General features: G+C 36.2%; 2 protein-coding genes across 3 annotated transcripts; both read right to left on the bottom strand.

The window, feature by feature from the left end:
* Window positions 1-8: 8 nt before the first annotated feature.
* On the bottom strand, window positions 9-5,102 carry LOC120007899. Of its 2 annotated transcripts, XM_038858379.1 has the most exons (7): window positions 4,786-5,102; window positions 4,552-4,684; window positions 3,375-3,478; window positions 3,070-3,159; window positions 2,241-2,385; window positions 2,016-2,156; window positions 9-1,135 (listed from the first exon to the last, which is right to left on the bottom strand). In XM_038858379.1, the coding sequence occupies exons 1-7, from the start codon at window positions 4,812-4,814 to the stop codon at window positions 272-274; spliced, it is 1,506 nt and encodes a 501-aa protein (XP_038714307.1). In that variant the 5' UTR covers window positions 4,815-5,102; the 3' UTR covers window positions 9-271. The 2 variants fall into 2 exon arrangements, with proteins under 2 accessions (XP_038714307.1, XP_038714308.1); XM_038858380.1 differs by lacking the exon at window positions 3,070-3,159.
* Window positions 5,103-8,931: 3,829 nt separating this feature from the next.
* Window positions 8,932-17,726, bottom strand: LOC120007842 (probable methionine--tRNA ligase). The gene is made up of 17 exons (XM_038858304.1): window positions 17,470-17,726; window positions 17,127-17,271; window positions 16,867-17,020; window positions 16,519-16,674; window positions 15,522-15,752; window positions 15,116-15,259; window positions 13,565-13,655; window positions 13,316-13,422; window positions 13,109-13,223; window positions 12,450-12,568; window positions 12,304-12,369; window positions 12,044-12,172; window positions 11,779-11,922; window positions 11,549-11,669; window positions 9,816-10,051; window positions 9,591-9,692; window positions 8,932-9,458 (listed from the first exon to the last, which is right to left on the bottom strand). Exons 1-17 carry the CDS (start codon window positions 17,609-17,611, stop codon window positions 9,228-9,230), a joined length of 2,433 nt encoding a protein of 810 aa, XP_038714232.1. The 5' UTR covers window positions 17,612-17,726; the 3' UTR covers window positions 8,932-9,227.
* Window positions 17,727-22,172: the final 4,446 nt, after the last annotated feature.

Here is a 22,172-nt window from a genome sequence, read left to right as displayed (position 1 = left end):
AAATACTATCACATTCATTTTAACCATCTTCAAATGTTCTCATACGGATTGGACCCATTAAACACACTGACATTAGAAGCTATATATTTATAGACCAATCAATAAACTTCGTCTATGAACATGGATGAAATTTACTAGCAGTGACTAACATATATACTCTTCCTACGTGTGACCAATGAACAGAAGAATCCCAACCTATTGAACTAAAAGCATGCATGCTAAACAATAGAATGTGGATATATCTTTCGTAATATTCTAGTGCTATCTTCATTTATCTGCCTTTGAGAGCTGCAATTTGAGCTGCTAGATTGTCATAGTCTGGCAGCTTAGGATGAACATGTCCAGCTAATGTCTCAGGCTGCAATGAATTGCTTCGAGCATGAGACTCAGTAGGTGTTGTTGGTTCAGCTGGCATAGACGCTGCTCTTCCTGGTGGAACAGATAACTTGGTGTTTCTCTGCCTTGTGCTGCCTTCAGCATTTTCAGGTTTATAATGTGAAGGAGGAGGTTTTATATAAGGCTTCCCTTTACTCGGTTCACCCGGCAAATCATTCTTGGTGTAGTGGGTCAGAAGCTCATCAAGTTCCTTTTCCTCCTCATCCATCTCATGGCTTGGCTCTTTTTGTTTCTTTCCGTTTAGTATAGTGTTCGAAGCCAGATTAGTCTTTGTACTGCCAATGTTTTCACGTCCTGGAGGTGGCTTCAAGTTTCTTCTTCTAACTGATATTGGCTTTGGCTTCTCCTCCTGAACAGAATCATCTCTGTGGTTGTTTTCCTCTACAACTGCAGCGAAATTATTTTCTGGTTTTGAGTACTCCTCTGCTAGACGGCTTTCTTCTCTTTCTGCCTTTGCCTTGAAATACGGAGGAGGTTTAAATTTGGAGAAAAGGGGTATTTTACTGCTCACTTCATCCTCCGAGCAGCTATCTACTGAAGTTGAACTTGTCATTCCGCCGGCTGATTCATCATCACTACTACTCTGTTGATTGTGTCCACCATTTTTAACACCCTTTCTGGCTTGATGGTGGGCTACTTTGTCTATTGTCATGTCTTCCTGGATTATGCCATCCCTGCTTTTCTTTTGATTGTATGCATCATCATCAGTCTTCATGTTGTATGAATCATACGTGCTCTCCTGGAAAAGAACCATATCGCTGTAAGTATCAGCAGTACAAAAATCTTAAATACACCTTTATTGACAAGTAACAACCGAGAAGCAGCCCACAAGAGTTGGCACTGAGGTACCCACTTGAGTCATTTAGAATAGAGCTAAAGCAAACATACCTACTCTCATTGGTGTTGTAAATTGTCATCTCACCTTTTTGAAGAATTTCCCTGGCTATCATGTTATACTAGATGTTGAGTATCCCACATCGGTTGGAAAGAGGGCTGGTGTGTGGTTTAAATGAGGGTTTCCTCCTACCTCCTAATAGGCCTTTTAAGGGGTTGGACAAGGGGCCCAATATGTTAACATGGTATCGGAGCCAATCCAACGCGATGGGCTTTCACGTGGTGGGCTTCTCGGGCCCAATATGTTAACATGGTATCGGAGCCAGTCCAACGCGATGGGCTTTCACGTGGTGGGCTTCTCGGAGTTGGGCCAACCCACACGTGAGGGGGGATGTTGAGTATCCCACATCGGTTGGAAAGAGGCCAACCCACACGTGAGGGGGGGATGTTGAGTATCCCACATCGGTTGGAAAGAGGCCAACCCACACGTGAGGGGGGATGTTGAGTATCCCACATCGGTTGGAAAGAGGGTTGGTGTGTGGTTTAAATGAGGGTTTCCTCCTACCTCCTAATAGGCCTTTTAGGGGGTTGGACAAGGGGCTCAATATGTTAACACTAGACATGTAATGTAGAATGTACTTTAATAGAGAACAAGAAAAAAAAAAGTTATCCCTTAAAGCAGATAATCTGGTTTTCGTACTTTTTTGTTTCCAGGTTGCAATGAATTTTACTCCCCCGATGAATGTATGTTAATCTAGAAGCAATGGACATCAATGGAAGCTCACTTGTTTAGATGAAGGCAGTTTATAGAGCTTTTGTTCCAAAGACTTGGCATCCCAATCAATAGAGAACTCTTGTGCTATATCATGCATTAACTGCAGCTTCATCTCCTTTGTCACCGTCTTTGAACTCAGCTTCTCAACAAACTATGTAAGAAATTGGATGGATAAGTAATAACATCATCTATGTACCAAAGCGAAGTGCATGTTTTATTAGTTGACGGCTGTTACCTCTTTGCTTGTGAATGGTTCAAGGGAGTTCCCATACTTCTCGGTGAACAGAGTTCTAAGATCGCGGAGTTCTGGAAATTCAGAAAATCTAGCTGTAGCATAAATGAGGGATGCTACAGCCTCTCTACATTCTTCAGGGCACTCCCTGCTACATAGAAGTATTAATGAGTATATATGTGTATCAAAACTAAAAATGTGGGACTAAAAAGCAAAAGATAACACTTGGCTTTAAGAATCACTAATCCTTATATAAGCAGAGCTGATATAAGAAAAATAGGATAAAAATTATCAGCTGGGAAACCAGAAGTTGTGCAAGTCAAATAGCAGTAAGCGCCAATTTTCAGTGTCACTGAGTTATTTTTCTCCTTCTGCTATTGTATGTGTTTTCACCTTGAAACTTATAGCAATAACCATATCCAGGTTTTCTTTCTTTATCCTATAATAAGGAGTCAAACTATTTGTGAGGACACCAATTCCAAACAGAAATATGGTTTTAGTACTTTGGATTTTTCATGATTAATTGTTAAGAATGTGTAACCTCCAATAGATAGGGTTGGAAACAACTAGTATATATTATTAAGTTCAAGTTGCTCCAGATGTTTTAGAACCAAGGATTTCCCAATCCTTACCATTGAACTACCCCTTGTTTTGGTGGGATCCTTCTGGGTTTTAGATAGAAAAGTATCCATGTGAATCTAACCAACTACAAACTCGATTATGATGACTTAGCTGCTATAATACATAAGCATACACTAGCTAAGCATAGATATATGACTGCTAAGGAAACTTGTTGGAAAAGACTGTTTATATGATAAAAATGTTCAGGTACCAGGTTTCCAACGTTTGGTGTCTGTATTTCCTAAGCACATCTCCAATTACTTTGGTAAGCATCTGATTTCCCCAGGCACTTCTCCAATTACTTTGATAAGCATGGCACACAAAAGGTAAATTTCTCAGTAAAAATGAGTGAATCTTTCTTTTCACTTGAGAAAAACTTCAAATGAAAATGCCTATTCAAGTCAGAAAGAATAAGGGAGCAAAGAGCGTGGCCCTTATTACACTTGATGCGATAATTAGTTATATATTTGTGAAGGGAAAATCCCAACAAACTGATGAAGTGGAAGGAAAATATACCTCTGCTTCTGCATGGCTGAAAGATTGCTTGAGATACACCCAACAAACTGATCAATCAAATGGTAGCAGGATAACCTGTCTTGCTCAATCATAACCCCTTCAGCCTGCTCCATCATCGAAAACAAAATAAAAATTGTGCATGTAAGTATATAACACTATGGTAACTAATGACTGTTCTTTTTCCATTGGTATATGCGTCGAACATGAATATAATTAAATGCAGTCGCAATCCATGTTTTAAAACTTGCTGGTGGATGACAAGAGTTAAGTTTGAGCGACTCTGCAGATTTAGTGGACTGGTAGGCATGGTGCTGCCTTTACCTGTTTCCCATTCCTTTAAGTAGCAGGCAAATTTTTATGCACTCGCACAATATGAAATTTAACTTTCAAACAGTAAATACTACAAAAAATCTACTGGAATATAGAATATGAAAAAGTTGTACTGTATCCATCATTTTCCTATTTCTCGAAAACTGATATCCTTGTATAGTTATATTTACAGCAACAATATCATTGGACATAAGGAAAATGATTTGTTGTTAGCCATATCTGTTACTATACTGGATTTTTGGGAAATCCGCATTCAATCTACAGAATTGAGGAATATAATGATGCACAGCACTTAAAGTTAAGGCATATAATTATATGCTTCTTCCTCAACTTTTGGCCGTGGAAAGTTTTTATTATCATCAAGATTCCTGGACATAGAAATCTAATATGTAGGCTTATCATCATAGATGCCTGGAACCAAGAAAATTCTCCATCAGAAGAGATTAATTTTTTCTACCATCCAAAAAACTCAAAATTGTAGAAGCAATAAAATATTCTTCTTATGCAATGCAACTTGCATTAATCAAAACAAGTGTTTGTCAATGTCTGCGGAATCAACGGCAAAGATGAACGGAGCCTCTCAAAAGGTTGAATCTCTGGTGTAAAACATAATGGGAAAAGAAAGAAATATAACTTTAAAATAAAATATGGGAAGAAAGCCCCCTTTGTCTCCATAGAAACAAACACCAGCAAGGTTTGAGTCCTAAATATATGCTAAAAGGTAAAAGACAAACTGAAAGAAAACATAATAAGGAAGCTATTGAAAACTGAAAGAGAGAGAGAATAAACACAATAATAATTGGGTTTTCAGGACCCATGACAAATAATTGATTGAACAAAAACATACCCTGCAATAAGCATTGTAATCAAGACCAGTCCTGAGAAGTTCAGCAATGTCGCTCTTAAGGAACTTCACCACAGAGCCTTTCTTCTTCTTTAACACCTCAATTCGCGTCTTTGTGGTCTTCAATGATGACTTGCTGTATCAACAGAAACCCAAATGATCAGAAGACAAAGACAGAATATGAAAAACGACATTTCAATATCAATTAAAGAACAGATAATAGAGCTTCCATCAAACCATTTCGCATAGAACTTGGGCTTGAACATTTTGATCACCTCGAGTCCTTCAACTGAACAGAAATCTCTATCTGGGTAAAAGACAAACAATGAAAATGGGTTTCTCTTTAACTGGGTTTTATTTCTTTTATGCAGTGTTACGGTGAAGAATTACACAAATCTTCGAAATGGGTCTCAAGTAACACCCAGAATCTCCATCCCTGACGCCAGTTCCATGAATAAGATGAAAAATGTGGAGATGCTCGGAGAATAAACCAAACAACAAGAAGAAGAAGCTCCAAAGAAAGGGAAACTTAGGCAGTTTTAGAGAGAGCAAAACCAAGAATCACAAATCATTTGGTGTTTTTGCAGAGTTAAGAGTTAGAAAGAGAGGTCAATCAACAATCATTTTTAATTGGCATTAATGGAAGCTGTAATAAGCTATTTAGAGGGAGATTAGCGCGCTTTATATTCCAAAAAATACAAATAAAGAAGGTTTTGCCACGTGGGATTCTCTCCAGCTACATTCATCCTATTGTTCCTTAGTAAGGAAGTATTAGTGAATAGGATTATATTGGGTAGTTAAAAAAATTTCCATTTAAAGCTTTGGCTCCATATTTAGTATTTGATTATGGTTAGTAATCCAAATGTGGGTTGGCTGAAAAACAATGAAGATTTGCTGGAATTTAGTGGTTGAAAAGGTTTTAGTGGGTGAAAATGGTTTCCACATAAATAGGAAAAACAAGAAAAAGCAAAGAAGTAGCATGCATTGCATTGCATTGCAATGTTGTTATCCAGAGATGATTAGGGGCTTAATTTAATCATTAAGTTTGCTAAAATTTAGAAGATAATGAAGACAACAGGATGCGGCTACCCGTTGATGTCTGATCCGAGCCCAACGGGGGAATATTAATTTCAACTACTTCATTTTTACCAAGTAATTTCAACTCAAAGGGTGTGAGTAGGGGCAATTTGGTCGTAATGTGTGTATTATTAGCTGGCTTTGGCCTTTGTGTTGTGTCCACGCAATGTAATTTAGCTTTGTTTTCTAGCGTCGAATTTAGGCTGGAAAAAAAATGGGAATCCACATTGGACTTCCAAGTGGTTGCTTACTTGCTTGTTCCATAAAAATAGCCGAACAGGGTAATTGAGGAGAGTCAAAGCAGCAGAAAGTTTTCTTCTGCCTTGAAGATAACAAAGGAGCTGTGACCAACAAATGGCAGTTGTCACTTCCATGCACACTATTTTATATATATATATATATATATGAAGAATTCTCATATTAACATCAATTTTACATGCTTGTTTTTAATCATAGGTGCAGTGAATCCCATAATAAATATATGGCTCTTGCTTTTGTCATGATTTATTATTGTGATTAGATTTTGAGTGCTAAAAATTGATGTGGAAAGTTAGTGGGCATATAGATATAGTTAAGGAACATCCGGCAGAAAGGAACCCATATATCCTAATGGATAGGGATACTGAAAAGTTTGCAATAATATGAATTGTAGTATCCATCTTGGACTACAATTCACTATTCAAGCTTTTAACTTTTGAGGTTGCTTCGTCTCAAAGAAATGTACATAAATGTATATTACTTTTTTCACTTTTTGAAAAATATTTATGAAAAATATGTTTACTTTTTATATATTTCACCAAAAATCACCCTCACTTAAAGACTGTCACCTTTTTTTTTTCTTTTTTTTTTTATAAGTTAAAAGAGTGACACTATTTTTTTTGATAAATAAAAGGGTGACACACGACACGCAAAATGAGCTTCCACCAGCTCGTAAAGGATTCTCGATCACCTTAAGTGTTGGTTGAGCATAACCTTTCTCATTTACCCATTCTTCAATTCTCCTCTATCCATTCTTCAAATTATCACATGGTATCGGAACAGTTGCTCGATCCTCATGACCTCCACTCGATGCCGTTTGGGTCATCTGTGAGCCTTTCTGATATAGACCACACACAAGGTGAGGGGTACCACATGATGTACCCTAACCCGTCTAGTCCACTTATTGGGCCTCATATGAGCCCACAAGTGCGAGGGAGTGTTAGCGTTTGGGTCACTTGTGGGCCTTTTGAATATGGACCACCCACAAGGTGAGGGGTACCACATGATGAAGCCTAACCCGTCTAATCCACTTATTGGGTATTATATGAGCCACAAGTGCGGAGAGTGTTAGGAATCCCACATTGAAAAAATATGAGAATTCCATTCAATTTATAAGTGGTGTCCAACCCTCAAATACTTGAGGATCCTTTTAAGGACAAAACCCACATGAGCCAAAGGCCCAATATCAAACAATATCTCAAGTATTTGTTGGGTCCAACATTTCTCTTCAACCCATTCTTCAAATTATCACAAGAGATGACGAGGAAGAATGAGAGGGAGGTTGTGCGAGAGGTTTGGTATTTAAGGCAAATTAGTCATGGGCCCCTGCTAACATTAACCAAACCAATAAGGGGTATAGTTATAAAATTGTAAACCACAAGGGTGGACCTCAAAATCGACTAAGCCACAGGGGGTGTTTTATTCTTTTTTCAGGTTGTTTAGATAACTAGTCCACAACTCGCGCAATCGGCGAAAAGTGCCAATAAATTTTTTTTTATTTTAATAAACAATATATATATAGATGTTGTTTTCAATATATGTATCATAATAATAGAATTATAAGCAATTTTTTTAATAGGAGTACAAGGGGAAGGAGGATGGGGAAGACTCGAACTCGAGACTTGTACGAGATATCACATACATGAGTGTCATCTGAGATACTCGTGATCGTCGAATTATAAACAAGTTAGTGTCCCCTTAAATAAAAAATTATTGTAATAGTACATAATTTTTTAAAAATATATATATAATTGGAAGACTTTGTCCCTCCTTAAATATCGAGAGAAAAAAAAAAAGCCCATATTTGTTGAACCCATGACATAGACCAAGATTTCACAATTAATAAGTATTAACGAGCCCAAAACTAGAAGTCTACAAACTCAATATTAAGAAACATGACAACTCGTGAAAAACAATTGTCAAAATATTATCAAAACATGAGACTCGAAAAAAAACAATTGTTACATTTTATAGAAAAGGAAGTATCTGATCAATTTTCGAATGAGGTTATTATGTAATATTATTAATACATAAAAACTCGGAAAAAGCAATTGTAAATATTTTATCAAATTTATGAATATAATTTTAACTTTTACCTTAATATTATTATAATAATGTATATATAACAAAAAAAAAATTCGAGGGCACCACGTACTAAATTTCGCCCCCTCATGTCTAATATTGGATCCGCCATGAGTGTTGGTATGAGTTAATATTATCATATATGTGTTTAATATTACCGTCACGTAGAACAACGTATAAGCTCTAATCAACTTCAAGAAATATTTATAAAATCCTTAATTAATCCCTGTAGAAGCAACGCACATTCGGACGTGGACGATATGTCCTTCCTTTTGACTTGTAACTGTTAAAAGTCGTTGAGACACGACACGACGCGAGGCCTCCTAAGTTTGTGATGTTGTGTCTGTTTGACAATGTGTTTACACTGCTTTTTTTGACTGTGATGAGGTGCACCATAATTTTTTTTGTAATACCTCAAACGTATTTTATTAACAGAATTTACTTCATAGCACCACAATTTTTTACCTCATAACACCTTATCGCACAACACCAAAATATAAACACTGACAAACACTTTATACCGTAACATAAAATACTTAAGTACCTTATTTTAGATTAATATACAATGCAAATATTAAGTGATTTTATATTAATATTATTAGTTATTTAATATAACCGTAATTTAGATACGTCAAACGCACCTCACAACACCTCACCACAGTTTTAAAAATGATGCACCAAACAGTTTTTGGGTTTGAACTCACCTCACAGTACCACAGTTTTATATATCCATAACTCACTTGTCCTCTACACCAACTTCCCCACCCAAAAACCGTACCTCAAAAGCATTTTTCCTTCTCAGCTAGAGACCTAGGACAAGTGACCATGGCAATGGATTCAAATTCATAGCAAACAATAACGCAACCCCATTTTGATGATGATCTGGCATGCGTTTTGCAGAACATTTCAGTTGCCATGGCCAGCAGCATGAATATAAAGTCAATTGCCCAGATAACTCTATTCACATCACCCGAAATAAATCTTCTTTTCACCCCAGTTGCACTGGTCATTGTTGCACTATTCTTTAAAGAGAGAATGTGACATTAATCAGTACTAGATAACATTTTCTTGCAATCCACTTTTTTCAATCAAAACAGCAAACAACCTCACTTCTTAGTAACATCGAACTGCCGTTCAATGCTACAATGGCTGTTCGATGAGGAAGTTACTTTCTACAGTCACTAAGAAATACACTGATGAAAAATGGGAAGAAATGCAACATAATCCAAGGTTCTGTCTTTCAATGGTTTGGGAAAAATTTTCTACCTTATGGAACCACTTTGGATGGATGCCACCTTGCACGAGCCTGCAGATGTGGTAAGAGGGATATCTTTGTAGCAGGCCACCAGGTCTTCATTGGTTTGAAGATCCACCTGCAATGTCTCCCAGACCTTCTTCTTGGGATTTAAGACATCATCAGGTTCTCCTTCAAAGCCAGGAAATGTAACTCGCTCTCCAACACTAGCAGATTCCGGGGGATCAACCAGTTCAACCTGAAAATGCATCAAATTTCAAATATTAGATTGGGGATAGTATTAAAAACCCACCTAGATCCAGCAAATCGTTGTTTAATATAAATAACATATTGAATCTGAACCATCTATAACTCTAGTAGTTTTTCTTGCCTTGCTGTGGTCACTGTTGGAAGCAGCAAGCACCATTGCCTGGGACTTTATACCCCTCATAGTAGCTGGCTTCAGATTGCAGAGAACACATACCTTCCGATTCTGCAAAAGAAAATCAACTATGAACATTGAACAAATGGATCTTTTCTCAGAGGCCAGGTGGGGGAGCAAAAATATCAACAATAAGTCAATAACATTGAAGAAAACAGTTGAGCAGAAAATAACCTGCATTTCCTCAAGCGGTATGTATTTGACAAGTCCACTGACCACTGTTCGAGGCTGTTCTTCACCAACATCAATCTCCTCAACATATAGTGAGTCGGCATCAGGATGCTTTTGAGCCTTTTTTATTAGACCAACACGAATATCAAGTCTTGTAATTGAAATTTCTGGCTCGGCATTGGCTTTTGGCTTGGCTTCAGCTTTAGGCTTTGTTGGCCGCTGCTTCTTCCCGCTGACATCTGTAGAAAGAAAAATATACATTACAGATTCTCACATGGCAAGAAAAATATGCCGAATTTTCATGAGCTATCCATTAAACGATGAAAAACAACTAAAACAGGAGAATGAAGAAAAAAAGCCACGTATTCACGTCAAAAAGAATTCATATATGGGAAGAGTAAAAGATGGAATTCTCGAGGCATTAAACATGAGGTAAGCATGTTATCAAAAGCTATGCATCAATCCACATTCCACAAGGACAGAGAATAATAATTGTAGAATTGCAATGGGAGAAGGAGCTCAAATATGTAATCACTCCTGTTTTTCAAACAAAAACATATAACCACTCCACCTGTAGGATAGAAACTAAGCCATTATGTTGTAAATGCCTTTTGTATAGTGCTGGCAACCCTAATACAATAAATAGCAACCATTTTGATGTTTGCACAACCCATACATAGAAACGTAAAACGGTACAAGTAATTCCTGATTCAACGTATTTTTCTCAATACTGAAGCTTTGCTGTCACTCTTGGAGAAAACTGAATCGGGTGGTGATCAGCTAAAAAATAGCACCCTAGCCATTAGCTTCTGAAGGCCCCTTGTGAAAACATATAGGCCGGAGGACCCAGTAACAGAAGCAACAGCCTTTTGGCATTAATAACTTGTCATGCACCATAGTAATGTAAATAAAATCACTCTCATATTTTCTACACGGGTCTGTTGTTATTAAAGCTGCATTGCCTTCTAAGAGCAACTTCAAGTATTGAACAACATAAACACAGCATGCTGACAAGTATCTTCATGCACAAAAAATACTACTCCCCAAATAGACCACCTTATTTTTTTCAATGCCCGAATACTGACCTTTCAACTCAGTAAATATTCCTCTAGCAATAAAATATCCATACATATTTGATGTATATCTTCATTTCCTGTTTCAGGTTCTGTTATTGTTGGACCCTCCCCAATCCCCAGGCCCCCACCATTCATAAGGATATATGTACTGTCATTCAAAATATGTCCAACTGCTTTTCTACTTGTGCAAAATAATGAAATTAAATTCACATAAAATACATTTACCACGCATTTTAACTTGACTTCACCTCTAAAATGCCAAGGCAAAAGAGTTTGGAATCGCCAATGAGGCACTATTCAGCCCTACCTAAGCATTTGGTACCCTCCCCTCAATAATCAGGCTTTTAAAGACATGTGATACAACTTTTGCCTTCAAAGGACACAATAACAACATTTTAGGTGCATATCTACTACCCCCAAATTAAGTGATATGACAGGACAGACCCAAGATTCAGGAAAACAAGACGTCAAGAGGAGCGATTCAATTATTGAAATACATGGACACTTTAGCAAGTCCATGGAATAAGTCTCAAGATTGTCGCTAAGCAATGATGTATAACAGTTGAGACTAGGAGATATATTCAAGAAAGTTCTTCAATTGTTTGATTCAATATTTCTTCTGACAAATCTAAAGTAAAAGCAAGGCTGAATGGCACAAACCTGAAATTTTTATCTGCTTAAGTTGCTCAGCAGTCTTTGCTGCTTCAGCTTCTGCTCTTTCAATTCTATCAGCCTGACTTCCAGCAAATTTTTCCCGAAGGAAGTTCACTTCATCATCTTTCTGAATATCAGCAAAACTATAAAATTAAATATCAAACCAAAGGTGGCACAAGTCCACTATAAATATGTCTATAACGTAAAACATAGGGAAGTATGATGACAGAAAATACCAATTCCTTGAACAATGGTTGGGGTGTCCCAAGTTTATGACCAGCAGGTAGGATTTCCCAAGGCCTTCTTGCCTTGTCAATGTTTCCTTTTTCATCACCAAGTGAAGCTTCCGTTTCAGGAGGCAAATTAAGCTGTTTAAAAACCTTAATGCCAGCAAAGAGTTGAAAATGTCTCAGCATGGGCAATGTGTCACATAACTCCAGCTATAAACACTACAAAAATGTTTCCAAAAGTGTGTATGGATCTGTAGGGGAGACAAATTACCTCAGCAGAGAAAGACGGCATAAAAGGCTCAAGTAAGCATGCAAGAAGATACACAATTCCAACTGACGTTTTCATAACAATGGAACATGAAGGCAGGTCTTCCTTGTAAAGCTTCCAAAATTCATTTTCCTACATATCAACAAAATAAAAGGTGAAGTGGAAGATTAGTATTATGGCCTTCTCCAACTAGCAGAACACAGATAAAACATAAAATGTTTCCAGCTTCCTTATCAGCGAGATCAAACATAAGCTGAACTTACTTGAAGGTATGAGTTTCCTTCACTAGAAATGGCCATTGCAGTCTTCAATCCTTGCTTTAGTTTGACCTACAAATATTGCAAACACAGAGATTAAAGACTTATTTGTATGTGATGCAATGTCATACGATCCAGCAATCACCAACTACCTTCTCCATGGCTTCGACATATTGGTCCACATATGCACCAACTTTGTCAGCCAATGCCTTTGTCAAAAGATGTGAATCCGCCCCTGGAGCGTCAGGAACAACAGACCCATATCCAACACCTGTAAATTGAAACATTCAGTAAAAACAATGCTAGAAGATACAATTGTTTTGTTTATCTGTAAACCAGAAGACAAATTCAACGTGCATGAAAAGATCCAAGCACTACTAGCCTAAAATGATTAAATCGCCCAGAGGTCACACTACTACCCAATGGAGAGTGGCCTTAATTTAAATTATGCAAGTGTTAACTGTATTCATCACCTATTCAATTCAGAAATAAATAATAAAGCACAAATGTCCCGCTATGGATACCCACAGCAACATCTGCGCCAAGGAAGAAGATCGGTGTATTTCACAACCAAAAGAGACAGAAAAGAAGGGGGGTAACTGAAAAAACAAGTAAAAATATAAAATAAAACAAGAAACAGCTAAAAGAGTGTTTATTCTAGCTGAATAGTTAAAGAGTTTTTATTGCCCTACAACTAAAAGATCTGGTTTCAGTATACGGTAATCAAGCAGCTATCAAGTAATCTAGCTGAATAGTTAAAGAGTGTTTATTCCCCTACAACTAAAAGATCTGTTTCAGATAGTTGACAAACCTTCAGGTTTAGCAATAAAACTCAAAACACGGTTAATGAAGTTGCCCAAATTACTAAGCAACTCGCTGTTAAGTTTGGCTTGCAAATCAGACCATTTAAAATCTGTGTCGGATACCTAATTAAGAAAAATCCAAAATTAGATCCCATATACGCTGCATAATCATGCATTAAATCAGAATCAAAGTAATGTATCTGGCATTAGAATACCTCTGGCCTGTTAGTTAGCAGGTAATACCTCCAGACTTCCGCAGGAATGTTTGTATCTTTTGCATCATTACCAAAAACTCCTACACCTTTACTCTTAGAAAACTTTCCTGCGAAGCCAAAACTTAATAGTTAAAAGAGCACATGATTGTCAAATGCATAAAATCATTAGTGCATATGAAAGGAAGGTCACTCGATGAATGAAAATTTTGCTAATACAACACATTGAGACAATACCATTGATATGACTACCTGCTTCATAATTCAAGTACTCAGTAACACTGATTGTCTTCATCAAGGTCCAACTTTCACCAGTTCCAAGAAGCGTAGATGGAAACATCACCTGAAATAACAGCATGATTTAACTAAAGGAAATTTATCGCCACATCAATCACACAAGATTACTTGAAATCACAGTACGACTTCAGTTAAGGAAATTTATCTCAGCATCATTAAGGCACGAGAAGCTGATACTAAGCAGCCTAACGGACAAATGTATACCCATTATTTAGTTCATTGGGAGCAGAGTGGGTAGAGTCCCAAGACGATACATATGCCCCCATTGGAGAAAGTAATAAATCTAGAATCATATATAATAAAAATGGAAATGAAAACAACATTTTAACGAAGATTCACCATACATTATCCACATGAACCACCAAGATAGATTCCACTCCTAGAAGCATCAAAAATCCAATATGGGAGAGGGGAGAGAGAAAAAGAGAGGTAGAGACAGGGAGGGGGATACAGGATATCAATATCATAGCAAAGAAACAAGGAATTAGGCATGAAAATCTCCAATATGGGACATCATAGTGATGAAATAATGGAGAGAGAGAGAGAGAGAGAGACGAGATACCATAGTGAAGAATAAGGTACAAAGCATAAGAGCCTCAGAAACAAGTGCCCACTTTAACCAAACGCTAACATTTCAAATTATTACAACTTCAATGCAGTCACCAACCATGGTGATGCAGAAAGACTCAGTTCTGCAATCTGATATTGAGTTGCCCTCCAATGACAAGTGGCACGTTAATGAGGCCCAAACCATAACTTTTCACATGATTAAACTGCCCCAGTCCCACACAATTTGATCTTTGTGAACCAGATCTCAAAACCATTACTTCTAACGTGATTGAACTGGCATATCCCACACAATTTAACCTATTCTCCAGATACAAAGCCAACTTTTATAAACATGAACAAAAAATAAGAAAGCAAAAGAAACTAATCCAGCAGTGTCCCAAATAGACATGTGCAACAAATTGAAATTAGTAATAACAGAGTTTTTTTTTTTAACGCAAATAGCACAAGTATGTCACAGAAAATGTGACCAATAATTAATGAGGAACAAGAAACTGGACAACCACTACCACATCAACGAAGCCATGACCAAAAATTAGCATATAATTTATCCTATCAAAGGCTCTTAATCATTCTTTAGACTTGCACATGTATGACTTAAAAAACTTGTAGTTATAATACACTTTCTAGAAACAAGCCAATAGAAATCCTTTAAACCTTAGCAACACAAAATTGCTTATCAGGTGTATTTATGATATTTAATTCCTTCATATTAAAGTACCGATGAGGCAGGTGAAATTAAAAATGAAGACAAGTAGCAATATTCACTCAATATGAACCTCTTATGAGTTACACATAAATACTAGGATAGAAGGAAAATCTGAAACTTGGGGATGAAAACTGACACATAAAACTCAGCAAGAATGGTAAAGTACAAATTATACAATTGTATTCCCATTACAGAATCATCAAGAAAATTTGAATGTATATTACACTTACAGTGTGGAACGGCACATTATCTTTCCCCATAAACTGAAAAAGCTCCACATTTTCAGGGTTTTTCCACCACTTTTCCCACTCAGGAGTGTAGCAAGAAGTGATTGAGACATATCCGATAGGTGCATCAAACCAGACATAGAAAACCTAACAATTACATGATTTACTCAGAGATGAAGTTTCAAAATCTGAGTATGAATTTGACAGGATTGGTGAAAAATAAATTCAAAGGATGATATCTCAAGGGAAAATAAATGTATGGTAATCCTATAAGATGGACTGATGGAGATGAAGCAGAAAAAGAAAATTGCAGATCCATAGACCCTGCATGGTTTCTTGACTGACCATATACAGAATCATTAGAAAATGTTGACCTAATAATGCAACCAACAGAGGTATCCTGCCTAACCTTGTCCTTAAAATTGTCATGTGGAACAGGCACCCCCCATTTCAGATCCCTGGTAATGCATCGTGGTCTAAGTCCTTCTTTAAGCCACGCATTTGTTGACTGAATAGCATTCTGGGTCCAGGATCCAGCAACTGACATGTTGTTGATGTACTCTTCCAATTTTTCTTTCAGCAAAGGGAGTTCAAGAAACAAGTGGTTTGTATCACGAATACGAGGAGGCTTCCGACAGACCTGTATTAATATATTAAATTTTGAGAATTAGCTCAAAGGGATAGAAAATAGAAAAGAGGATAATACCAGTAGCATTTCTGTAACATGTGAATGTGATATACACACACCTCATTTCATTCCCTTGAATTTTGTAAATTAAATTTTCATAAGCCTTTAACGAAAAGGGAGGGGGAAAAAAAGGTCAAGGCTGTGAGCTGCCCTAAGGGCACAGAGAGGTAAATGGAAAACTAACTTTCACCCTCAAAGATTTGTTGAAATCCTAGGACATCATATTCTACTCAAGAGAAGGTTTGAACACCACTTTGCCTATTCCAGCAGTCAACTGATCAGGGAGTCATTTGGAGGTCGCAGCAATAAACAAGTTAGCTTGCAAAGAAATGGGGAGACGAAAAAAAGAGAGGAGAGGAATTGCCCTTACACATTTTCTGATCCTGCACAGGTTTACACTTGGTAGTTCCTTCACTAATGACAGAGAGCTTTATCCTAAGTGATTTACTAGAGTTTGTTATGAAATCAAGAGGGGGAGGGATGAAAAAGGAAAGATAAGAACATGAAGAGGTAAGCCCCTAATTGAGTTTAAGTTCTTTGCAAGTTTACATAACATACAATGCATTGCACCTTCCAGGGCATATTCACCTATCTGCTATAGAACCTTGCGGCAGTGTTGGCAAATTTTACAGCTAACAATAGAAATAGAATCCCATCCGGTACAACTGAATAAACATAAGTGAGATATCAGTAACAAGAATTAAAATACTTATTTTACCTTGCACCTAGGATCATTTAATTCCGTAGGGTTTAAAAGCTTCCCACATTTTTCACATTGATCTCCTCGAGCAGACTCGTAACCACATCCCGGGGTAGGACAGTTTCCCTCCACAAGCCTGTCAGCTAAGAATCTTTCGCAAGTATCACAATATAGCTGAAAAGGTGTTAAAATTTGGAGTCGAGGTATCAGTAAAGACGATTGACATAACGGAAAAACTAAGCAGAAAGCAGATAAAATCACCAAAAATAAGGCAACCACGCACTGTCTATAGGAATGATGAAAATGGCTAACACGAGGAACAACCAAACCAAGTTACAGCTCAATCAGATCATCAATGCTAGATACCTGTTGCATTGAATTCTCAGAAAGCCAATTGTTCTCCAGCAGCTTCTTAAATATTGCCTGGCAGACTTCAGTCTGCTGTGGACTTGATGTACGTCCAAACTCATCAAAACTTATATCAAACCACTTATAGACGTCCCTATGAATAGCATGGTATCTAAAAACCACCAAATATTGAATCAAGTAAGTCATTCGGTATTTGAACACAACATAAACATATTTAGACAAATATGGTAAAAATCCAATTGAAAAAGGAAATTTACTTGTCACAAATCTCCTGTGGGGTACACTTCTCCTCTAACGCCTTGGTTTCTGTTGCTGTTCCGTACTCATCAGTCCCACATATATATATTGCGTTGTAGCCCCTCAGCCGGCAATATCGCGCAAACACATCAGCACTTAGCACACCTGCCAAAAAAACACCATAGCTAATAAAAAAAAACGCCGAATTAGGGCACATACGTGAACAAACATTCAATTTCCCAAACCTACATCAATGTTTTGAAGCCAAAACCAGAGTCATACAAATACAAATACAAAGCCACATAGAAGCATATGCGTATAACGAAGTTCGTATATAAAGAGAAGGGAGGGAGAGTGAATTACATCCGATGATGTTGCCGAGATGAGGGACGTTGTTGACATAGGGCAAGGCGCTGGTGATGAGGATGTTACGCTTGCCAGGGATCGGTAGCTTCGGGGATTTTGGGTCCTGGCTGGAGCCGCCATTAGAAGAGAGATCTCCCATCTCTATGTTGGGGTTCTTCGTCTGCTCAAATGTCCAAATAAGGGAACCCCGCTCGACGACGGCGGGAGGCCTACGCGATTCGATTCTAGAGGTATCTGACTGGGTAGCGAGAGGTGAAAATGGTGAATATCATAATTTTTAAAAAAAATAAAATAATAAGGCAAAATGGAATGCATGCGTGTCGTTAACTCTTCAAATCTTTGGTTTCTTTGAACAATGGAATCTTTGTCACGTATCCAATATCGTAACCCATGTTAGACTGTTACAGCACCTGCATCAACTTCCTTTAACAGATTCTCTAAAATACAAATAAAATATCACTTTCTCTTATTTTACAAATTCTCTATTCAACCAACACTATGTTATATTACCTATCATATTCTCTACTGTATTAAAATAATATTTCTTTCTCTTTTCTTTATTTATTCTATTCATATAAATTACTTCTATTTAAAATAATAAATTAATTACATTTAAAACAATAGATTAATTATATTTAAAACAATAAATTAATTAAAATAATAAATTAATGTTATTAAAAATTGGAGAAATTTAACTTCTTTTTTTGCTTGATTTCATGATCCGGAAAGAATAGATGTTGTCGGAGAGATGAAGAGAGACAAAAATTGAGGAGAGAGAAAGAGGGAGTGCGGAGAGACAGAGAGGAGAGAAGAGAGAGAAAGATGAGAGTGAGGAGAGAGAAAGAAATGAGTAAGGAGAGAGAAAAGGGATTGAGGAGAGAGAGGAGAGGGAAAAAATGAGGAGTGAGTAAAGTAATTAAAAAAAATTAGAGAATAGGAGATAGCCTGATTGGTCAGGTTGTCTGTCTAGGATCTTGAGGTCCAAGGTTCTATTCTCACCAGGGAGTTTGAGATTTGAGTAGTTTTCCATCCGTTGTGATGGTTTCATGGCTTAGAAAAAATATTATTTTAGATTTCCGTTGTGATGGTTTCATGGCTTAGAAAAAATATTATTTTAGATTTAGAAAAGTGAATAGTGATTTTCTAGAGGTAGGAATCACTGTTCATGTTCCCAAAATAAGGAATCTTTAGGTAATCTGATTGGCTTAGAAAAAATATTATTTTATATTTAAGAAAGTGAATAGTGATTCTCTAGAGGTAGGAATCACTATTCATATTATTTTATATTATTTTAGATTTAGAAAAGTGAATAGTGATTTTCTAGAGATAGGAATCACTGTTCATGTTCCCAAAATAAGGAATCTTTAGGTAATCTGATTGGCTTAGAAAAAATATTATTTTATATTTAAGAAAGTGAATAGTGGTTCTCTAGAGGTAGGAATCACTATTCATATTCCCTAATATAAGGAATCTTTAGGGAAGTGAATAGTGATTTTCTAGAGGTAGGAATCACTGTTCATCTTCCCTAAAATAATGAATCTTTAGGTAATCTGATGCAGAGCTATATTTTGACAAATTCTCTATAATCTTTTACTATTTTACAGACAGATACATGTTTAGGTAATCTGATGTAGATGCTCTTATAGAACTCAGTCACTCAATGATGAAAGTTATGTTTTTAGTCATCGATTTTGCGAGTATTCACACGTCACGGTGGTTAAATTAATTTTAATATTAATTGAAAAGTTATGGAAAAAAATTATGTGGTATTTGACAAAATAAAATTTTACGTTAATTTATAAGTCATTAAATAAAAATATTATCTTAAATTTTATAGTAATTTTTTATTAAATTTAATCTTAAATTTAATATAATAAATATAATTTATTATTAAAATTAATTTTGAGTATCAATTATAAATATTTTGAAAATTTAAAAAAAAATTAAAACGATTATCTTAAAATTTAATAATATTATACTTTAAGTTTTTTATTTTACTTATTTATTATAAATTTTTTTATTATATTATTGAGAAAACATTATTTATAAAAATAATTATTTTATCAAATATTATGAAAAGGCCGCATTTATTATGAGCCCACATTAGTTTCTTAAAAAAATAAAGAACTCAGCATTATTGTGCTGATTGTACGTACATACAAAAAAATTTATCATGATTTAAAATTTTAGAAAATTAGGGCCCAACCGGGATCGCACCGGTGACCGCTTTATCTGCAGTCAAATGCTCTACCACTGAGAGCGTCCACAGTGGTAACATAAATATTCAGCACTTCAAAATCATTCTCTATCTTCTCCTCTCTCCTATGTGACACAGTTTAATTGGGTGAGTGGGTCCCACAATGAATACTATTCATCAACACTCCATACATTCCAACACTCTATACTCATTTTCTCTATTTTCTCTCTCTTCCTTTTCATCTTCTATCTCTTCATTTCTATCTTCTCTCTCTTCCTTTTCATCTTCTCTCTCTTTTTCCATCATCTCTCTCTTCCTTTTAATCTTCACTCTCTTCCTTTTTATCACATCTTTATTCCTTTTTATCACCTCTCTCTTCACTATTCATCAACTATATATATACTCCAACTCTCAAGTATCATTTTTCCATAACTAAATTTTCAAGTGTTATTTTTCACCAATTGTGTGCATGTAGCGCTATACTTATCAAAAAAGTAACATTTCAAGTACTTAAAATACACTCCATTATATCCATTGTGATGATATAGCACTATATTTATCCAAAAAGTGTTGTTAACAATGTTAAATATAACACCATTGTGGATGCTCTGAGCTATGGACCCCCACCCTCACCATGTGATTGTATGGGCCCCACATTCAAATACAAATACAATCTTTGAATATAAAAACGTCTAGGATTTATTTACTGCGAACTGAGGAAGTGGTGGAATTAATTAATATTGAGAATTTCTTGATAATTACATGGGGCCCGCTTTTCGAAATCAATTTAGATGGACTAGTCACAGGTAATAAAATGTTTGGGAAGAAAAATTAAGGCTAAATCGTCTGTTTTACGCAATCAAGTTGGGAATATTAAGAATTTATATTCCCATGCAAATTGCAAAGCATTATCCCTCTTGCATTATTTTGGGAACAAGATGCCATTCTTTTTTTTTTGAAATAGTGGAGGGAAATTCGAATTCTGATAATCAAGGTGATACATATCATTCAAATTAGTGAATTGGGTGTCTAAGATGCCGCTCTTGAGGAAAATGATATGTGTTGAGATGATGAAATGAAAATATTAATTTAAAGCACGAGTCAAATTGTGTCGTTTAGTTAAGTAAAAATAGTTGACGAATAAACAATTCACCAAACCATAGAAGTTATAAGCCCATTAGAATAGATGCCCAAACTAGTCAGATGAAAGACCAGGAGAAGCACACCAACACCAAAGTAAAAAAAAAAGAACTAAAATCTATTATATATGAGTAAATGATACATTTGGTCCTTCACAGATGGATTGTATAACAACACAGTCTCTCACGTTTCAAACATAACAATTTGGTCACTGGTCTTTGTGACGTGTAACATGGTCAATTTTCATGCAAATCCGGTCAGTCAAATTGCTAACCTATCATAAAAGGTCAAAAATATTAATTTTTTTCAATTAATATTTGCCTACGTGGAATAGGGAAACAGAGGACAATGGTGCGTGATCTCGACGCATGGGAGTTCTGGCAGAGGATTGTGTGTCAATTAGGGCTATTATGGTACCAATAAATATCGATTTATTATACCGTTATCGACACATTGGTTATCGATTTTTTGCATAGAGTTGTTCATGGGCGTTCTGGTTAGGTTTTGCCATGACTTTACTTGTTTAACAATGCTCAAGCCCGGCCCGGCCCAACCCAACCCAGAGTTGCTGGACTACAATTTTGACAAAATCAACCCTTAAAAAATATACAACCCAATCCCTCCTCATAATAAAAAATAATGCTTATTAAATAATTTTTTTTTTGAGAAGTACTAAATACATATTTTAAGGTAAAACTCTAAATAATACACAAATAAATAAAAGTAAAACGTGATTGGTAAGTATAAATGACAAAATACAAAATTATGCATAATAAACGGATATTCCAAGAAGCACACTAAAACTCTAATTTCTAAGCCCAGCCCGAAATTTAAGTAGGGCGTAAATTTTTGCACAAGCCCAGCCTTGGGGGTAAAAAATATTTGCCAAGCCCAGTTTTCCCGGGCTTGGTGGGCCGAGCTCGTTTGGTATTTTAATTTCTTAAGGATTGTGTCAATTTACTCACCAACTCTTCAAGCGAGGAAAAGGATAGATTATTGTTTTTCTTTCCACAGCATATGATATCTTATTTATTTATTTATTTTTATTTATAGAAATATCTTATTTATTTGTTATATGGTGGTTAACTCTTGTGTTATTTATTTGTTATTTGTGTCAGGCTGTAAAGGAACTTAAAGCCAAGGCACAGCAGAAAGGGGCCTTTGGAGGGTCTGGCCTCAAGAAAAGTGGAAAGAAATGAGGGGTTTGAAACCGAAATTGATATATTACTGATGCAGAACCCCGCATCGGAATATGGTGGGCTTCAAGAGTAATTTATAAGTGGGGGCAATCTTAATTAACATTGGTATGTCGGTTTTTCAGTGTCTAGTTAAGTTCAATCTTGTGGTGCTCTTGGGTCTCCAT

This window comes from Tripterygium wilfordii, chromosome 10, assembly GCF_013401445.1.
Source record: "Tripterygium wilfordii isolate XIE 37 chromosome 10, ASM1340144v1, whole genome shotgun sequence".
Classification (NCBI taxonomy): domain Eukaryota; kingdom Viridiplantae; phylum Streptophyta; class Magnoliopsida; order Celastrales; family Celastraceae; genus Tripterygium; species Tripterygium wilfordii.
Note: the sequence above shows the minus strand (reverse complement) of the source record. Positions and strands in the feature narration are given on the sequence as shown.

Excerpts from the sequence above, each read along its gene's own strand:
- LOC120007842 (XM_038858304.1), bottom strand. The coding sequence starts at position 17,611 with ATGGGAGATCTCTCTTCTAATGGCGGCTCCAGCCAGGACCCAAAATCC. Across the intron at positions 12,569-13,108 it reads TTTTATTGCTAAACCTGAAG|GTGTTGGATATGGGTCTGTT; the intron begins GTTTGTCAACTA and ends TTCAATTTACAG. Across the intron at positions 11,670-11,778 it reads AACCATTGTTCAAGGAATTG|AAAGATGATGAAGTGAACTT; the intron begins GTATTTTCTGTC and ends GCTGATATTCAG.
- LOC120007899 (XM_038858379.1), bottom strand. The coding sequence starts at position 4,814 with ATGTTCAAGCCCAAGTTCTATGCGAAATG. Across the intron at positions 2,386-3,069 it reads CACCAAACGTTGGAAACCTG|GGAGTGCCCTGAAGAATGTA; the intron begins GTACCTGAACAT and ends TCTATGTAGCAG. Across the intron at positions 2,157-2,240 it reads AACCATTCACAAGCAAAGAG|TTTGTTGAGAAGCTGAGTTC; the intron begins GTAACAGCCGTC and ends TTTCTTACATAG.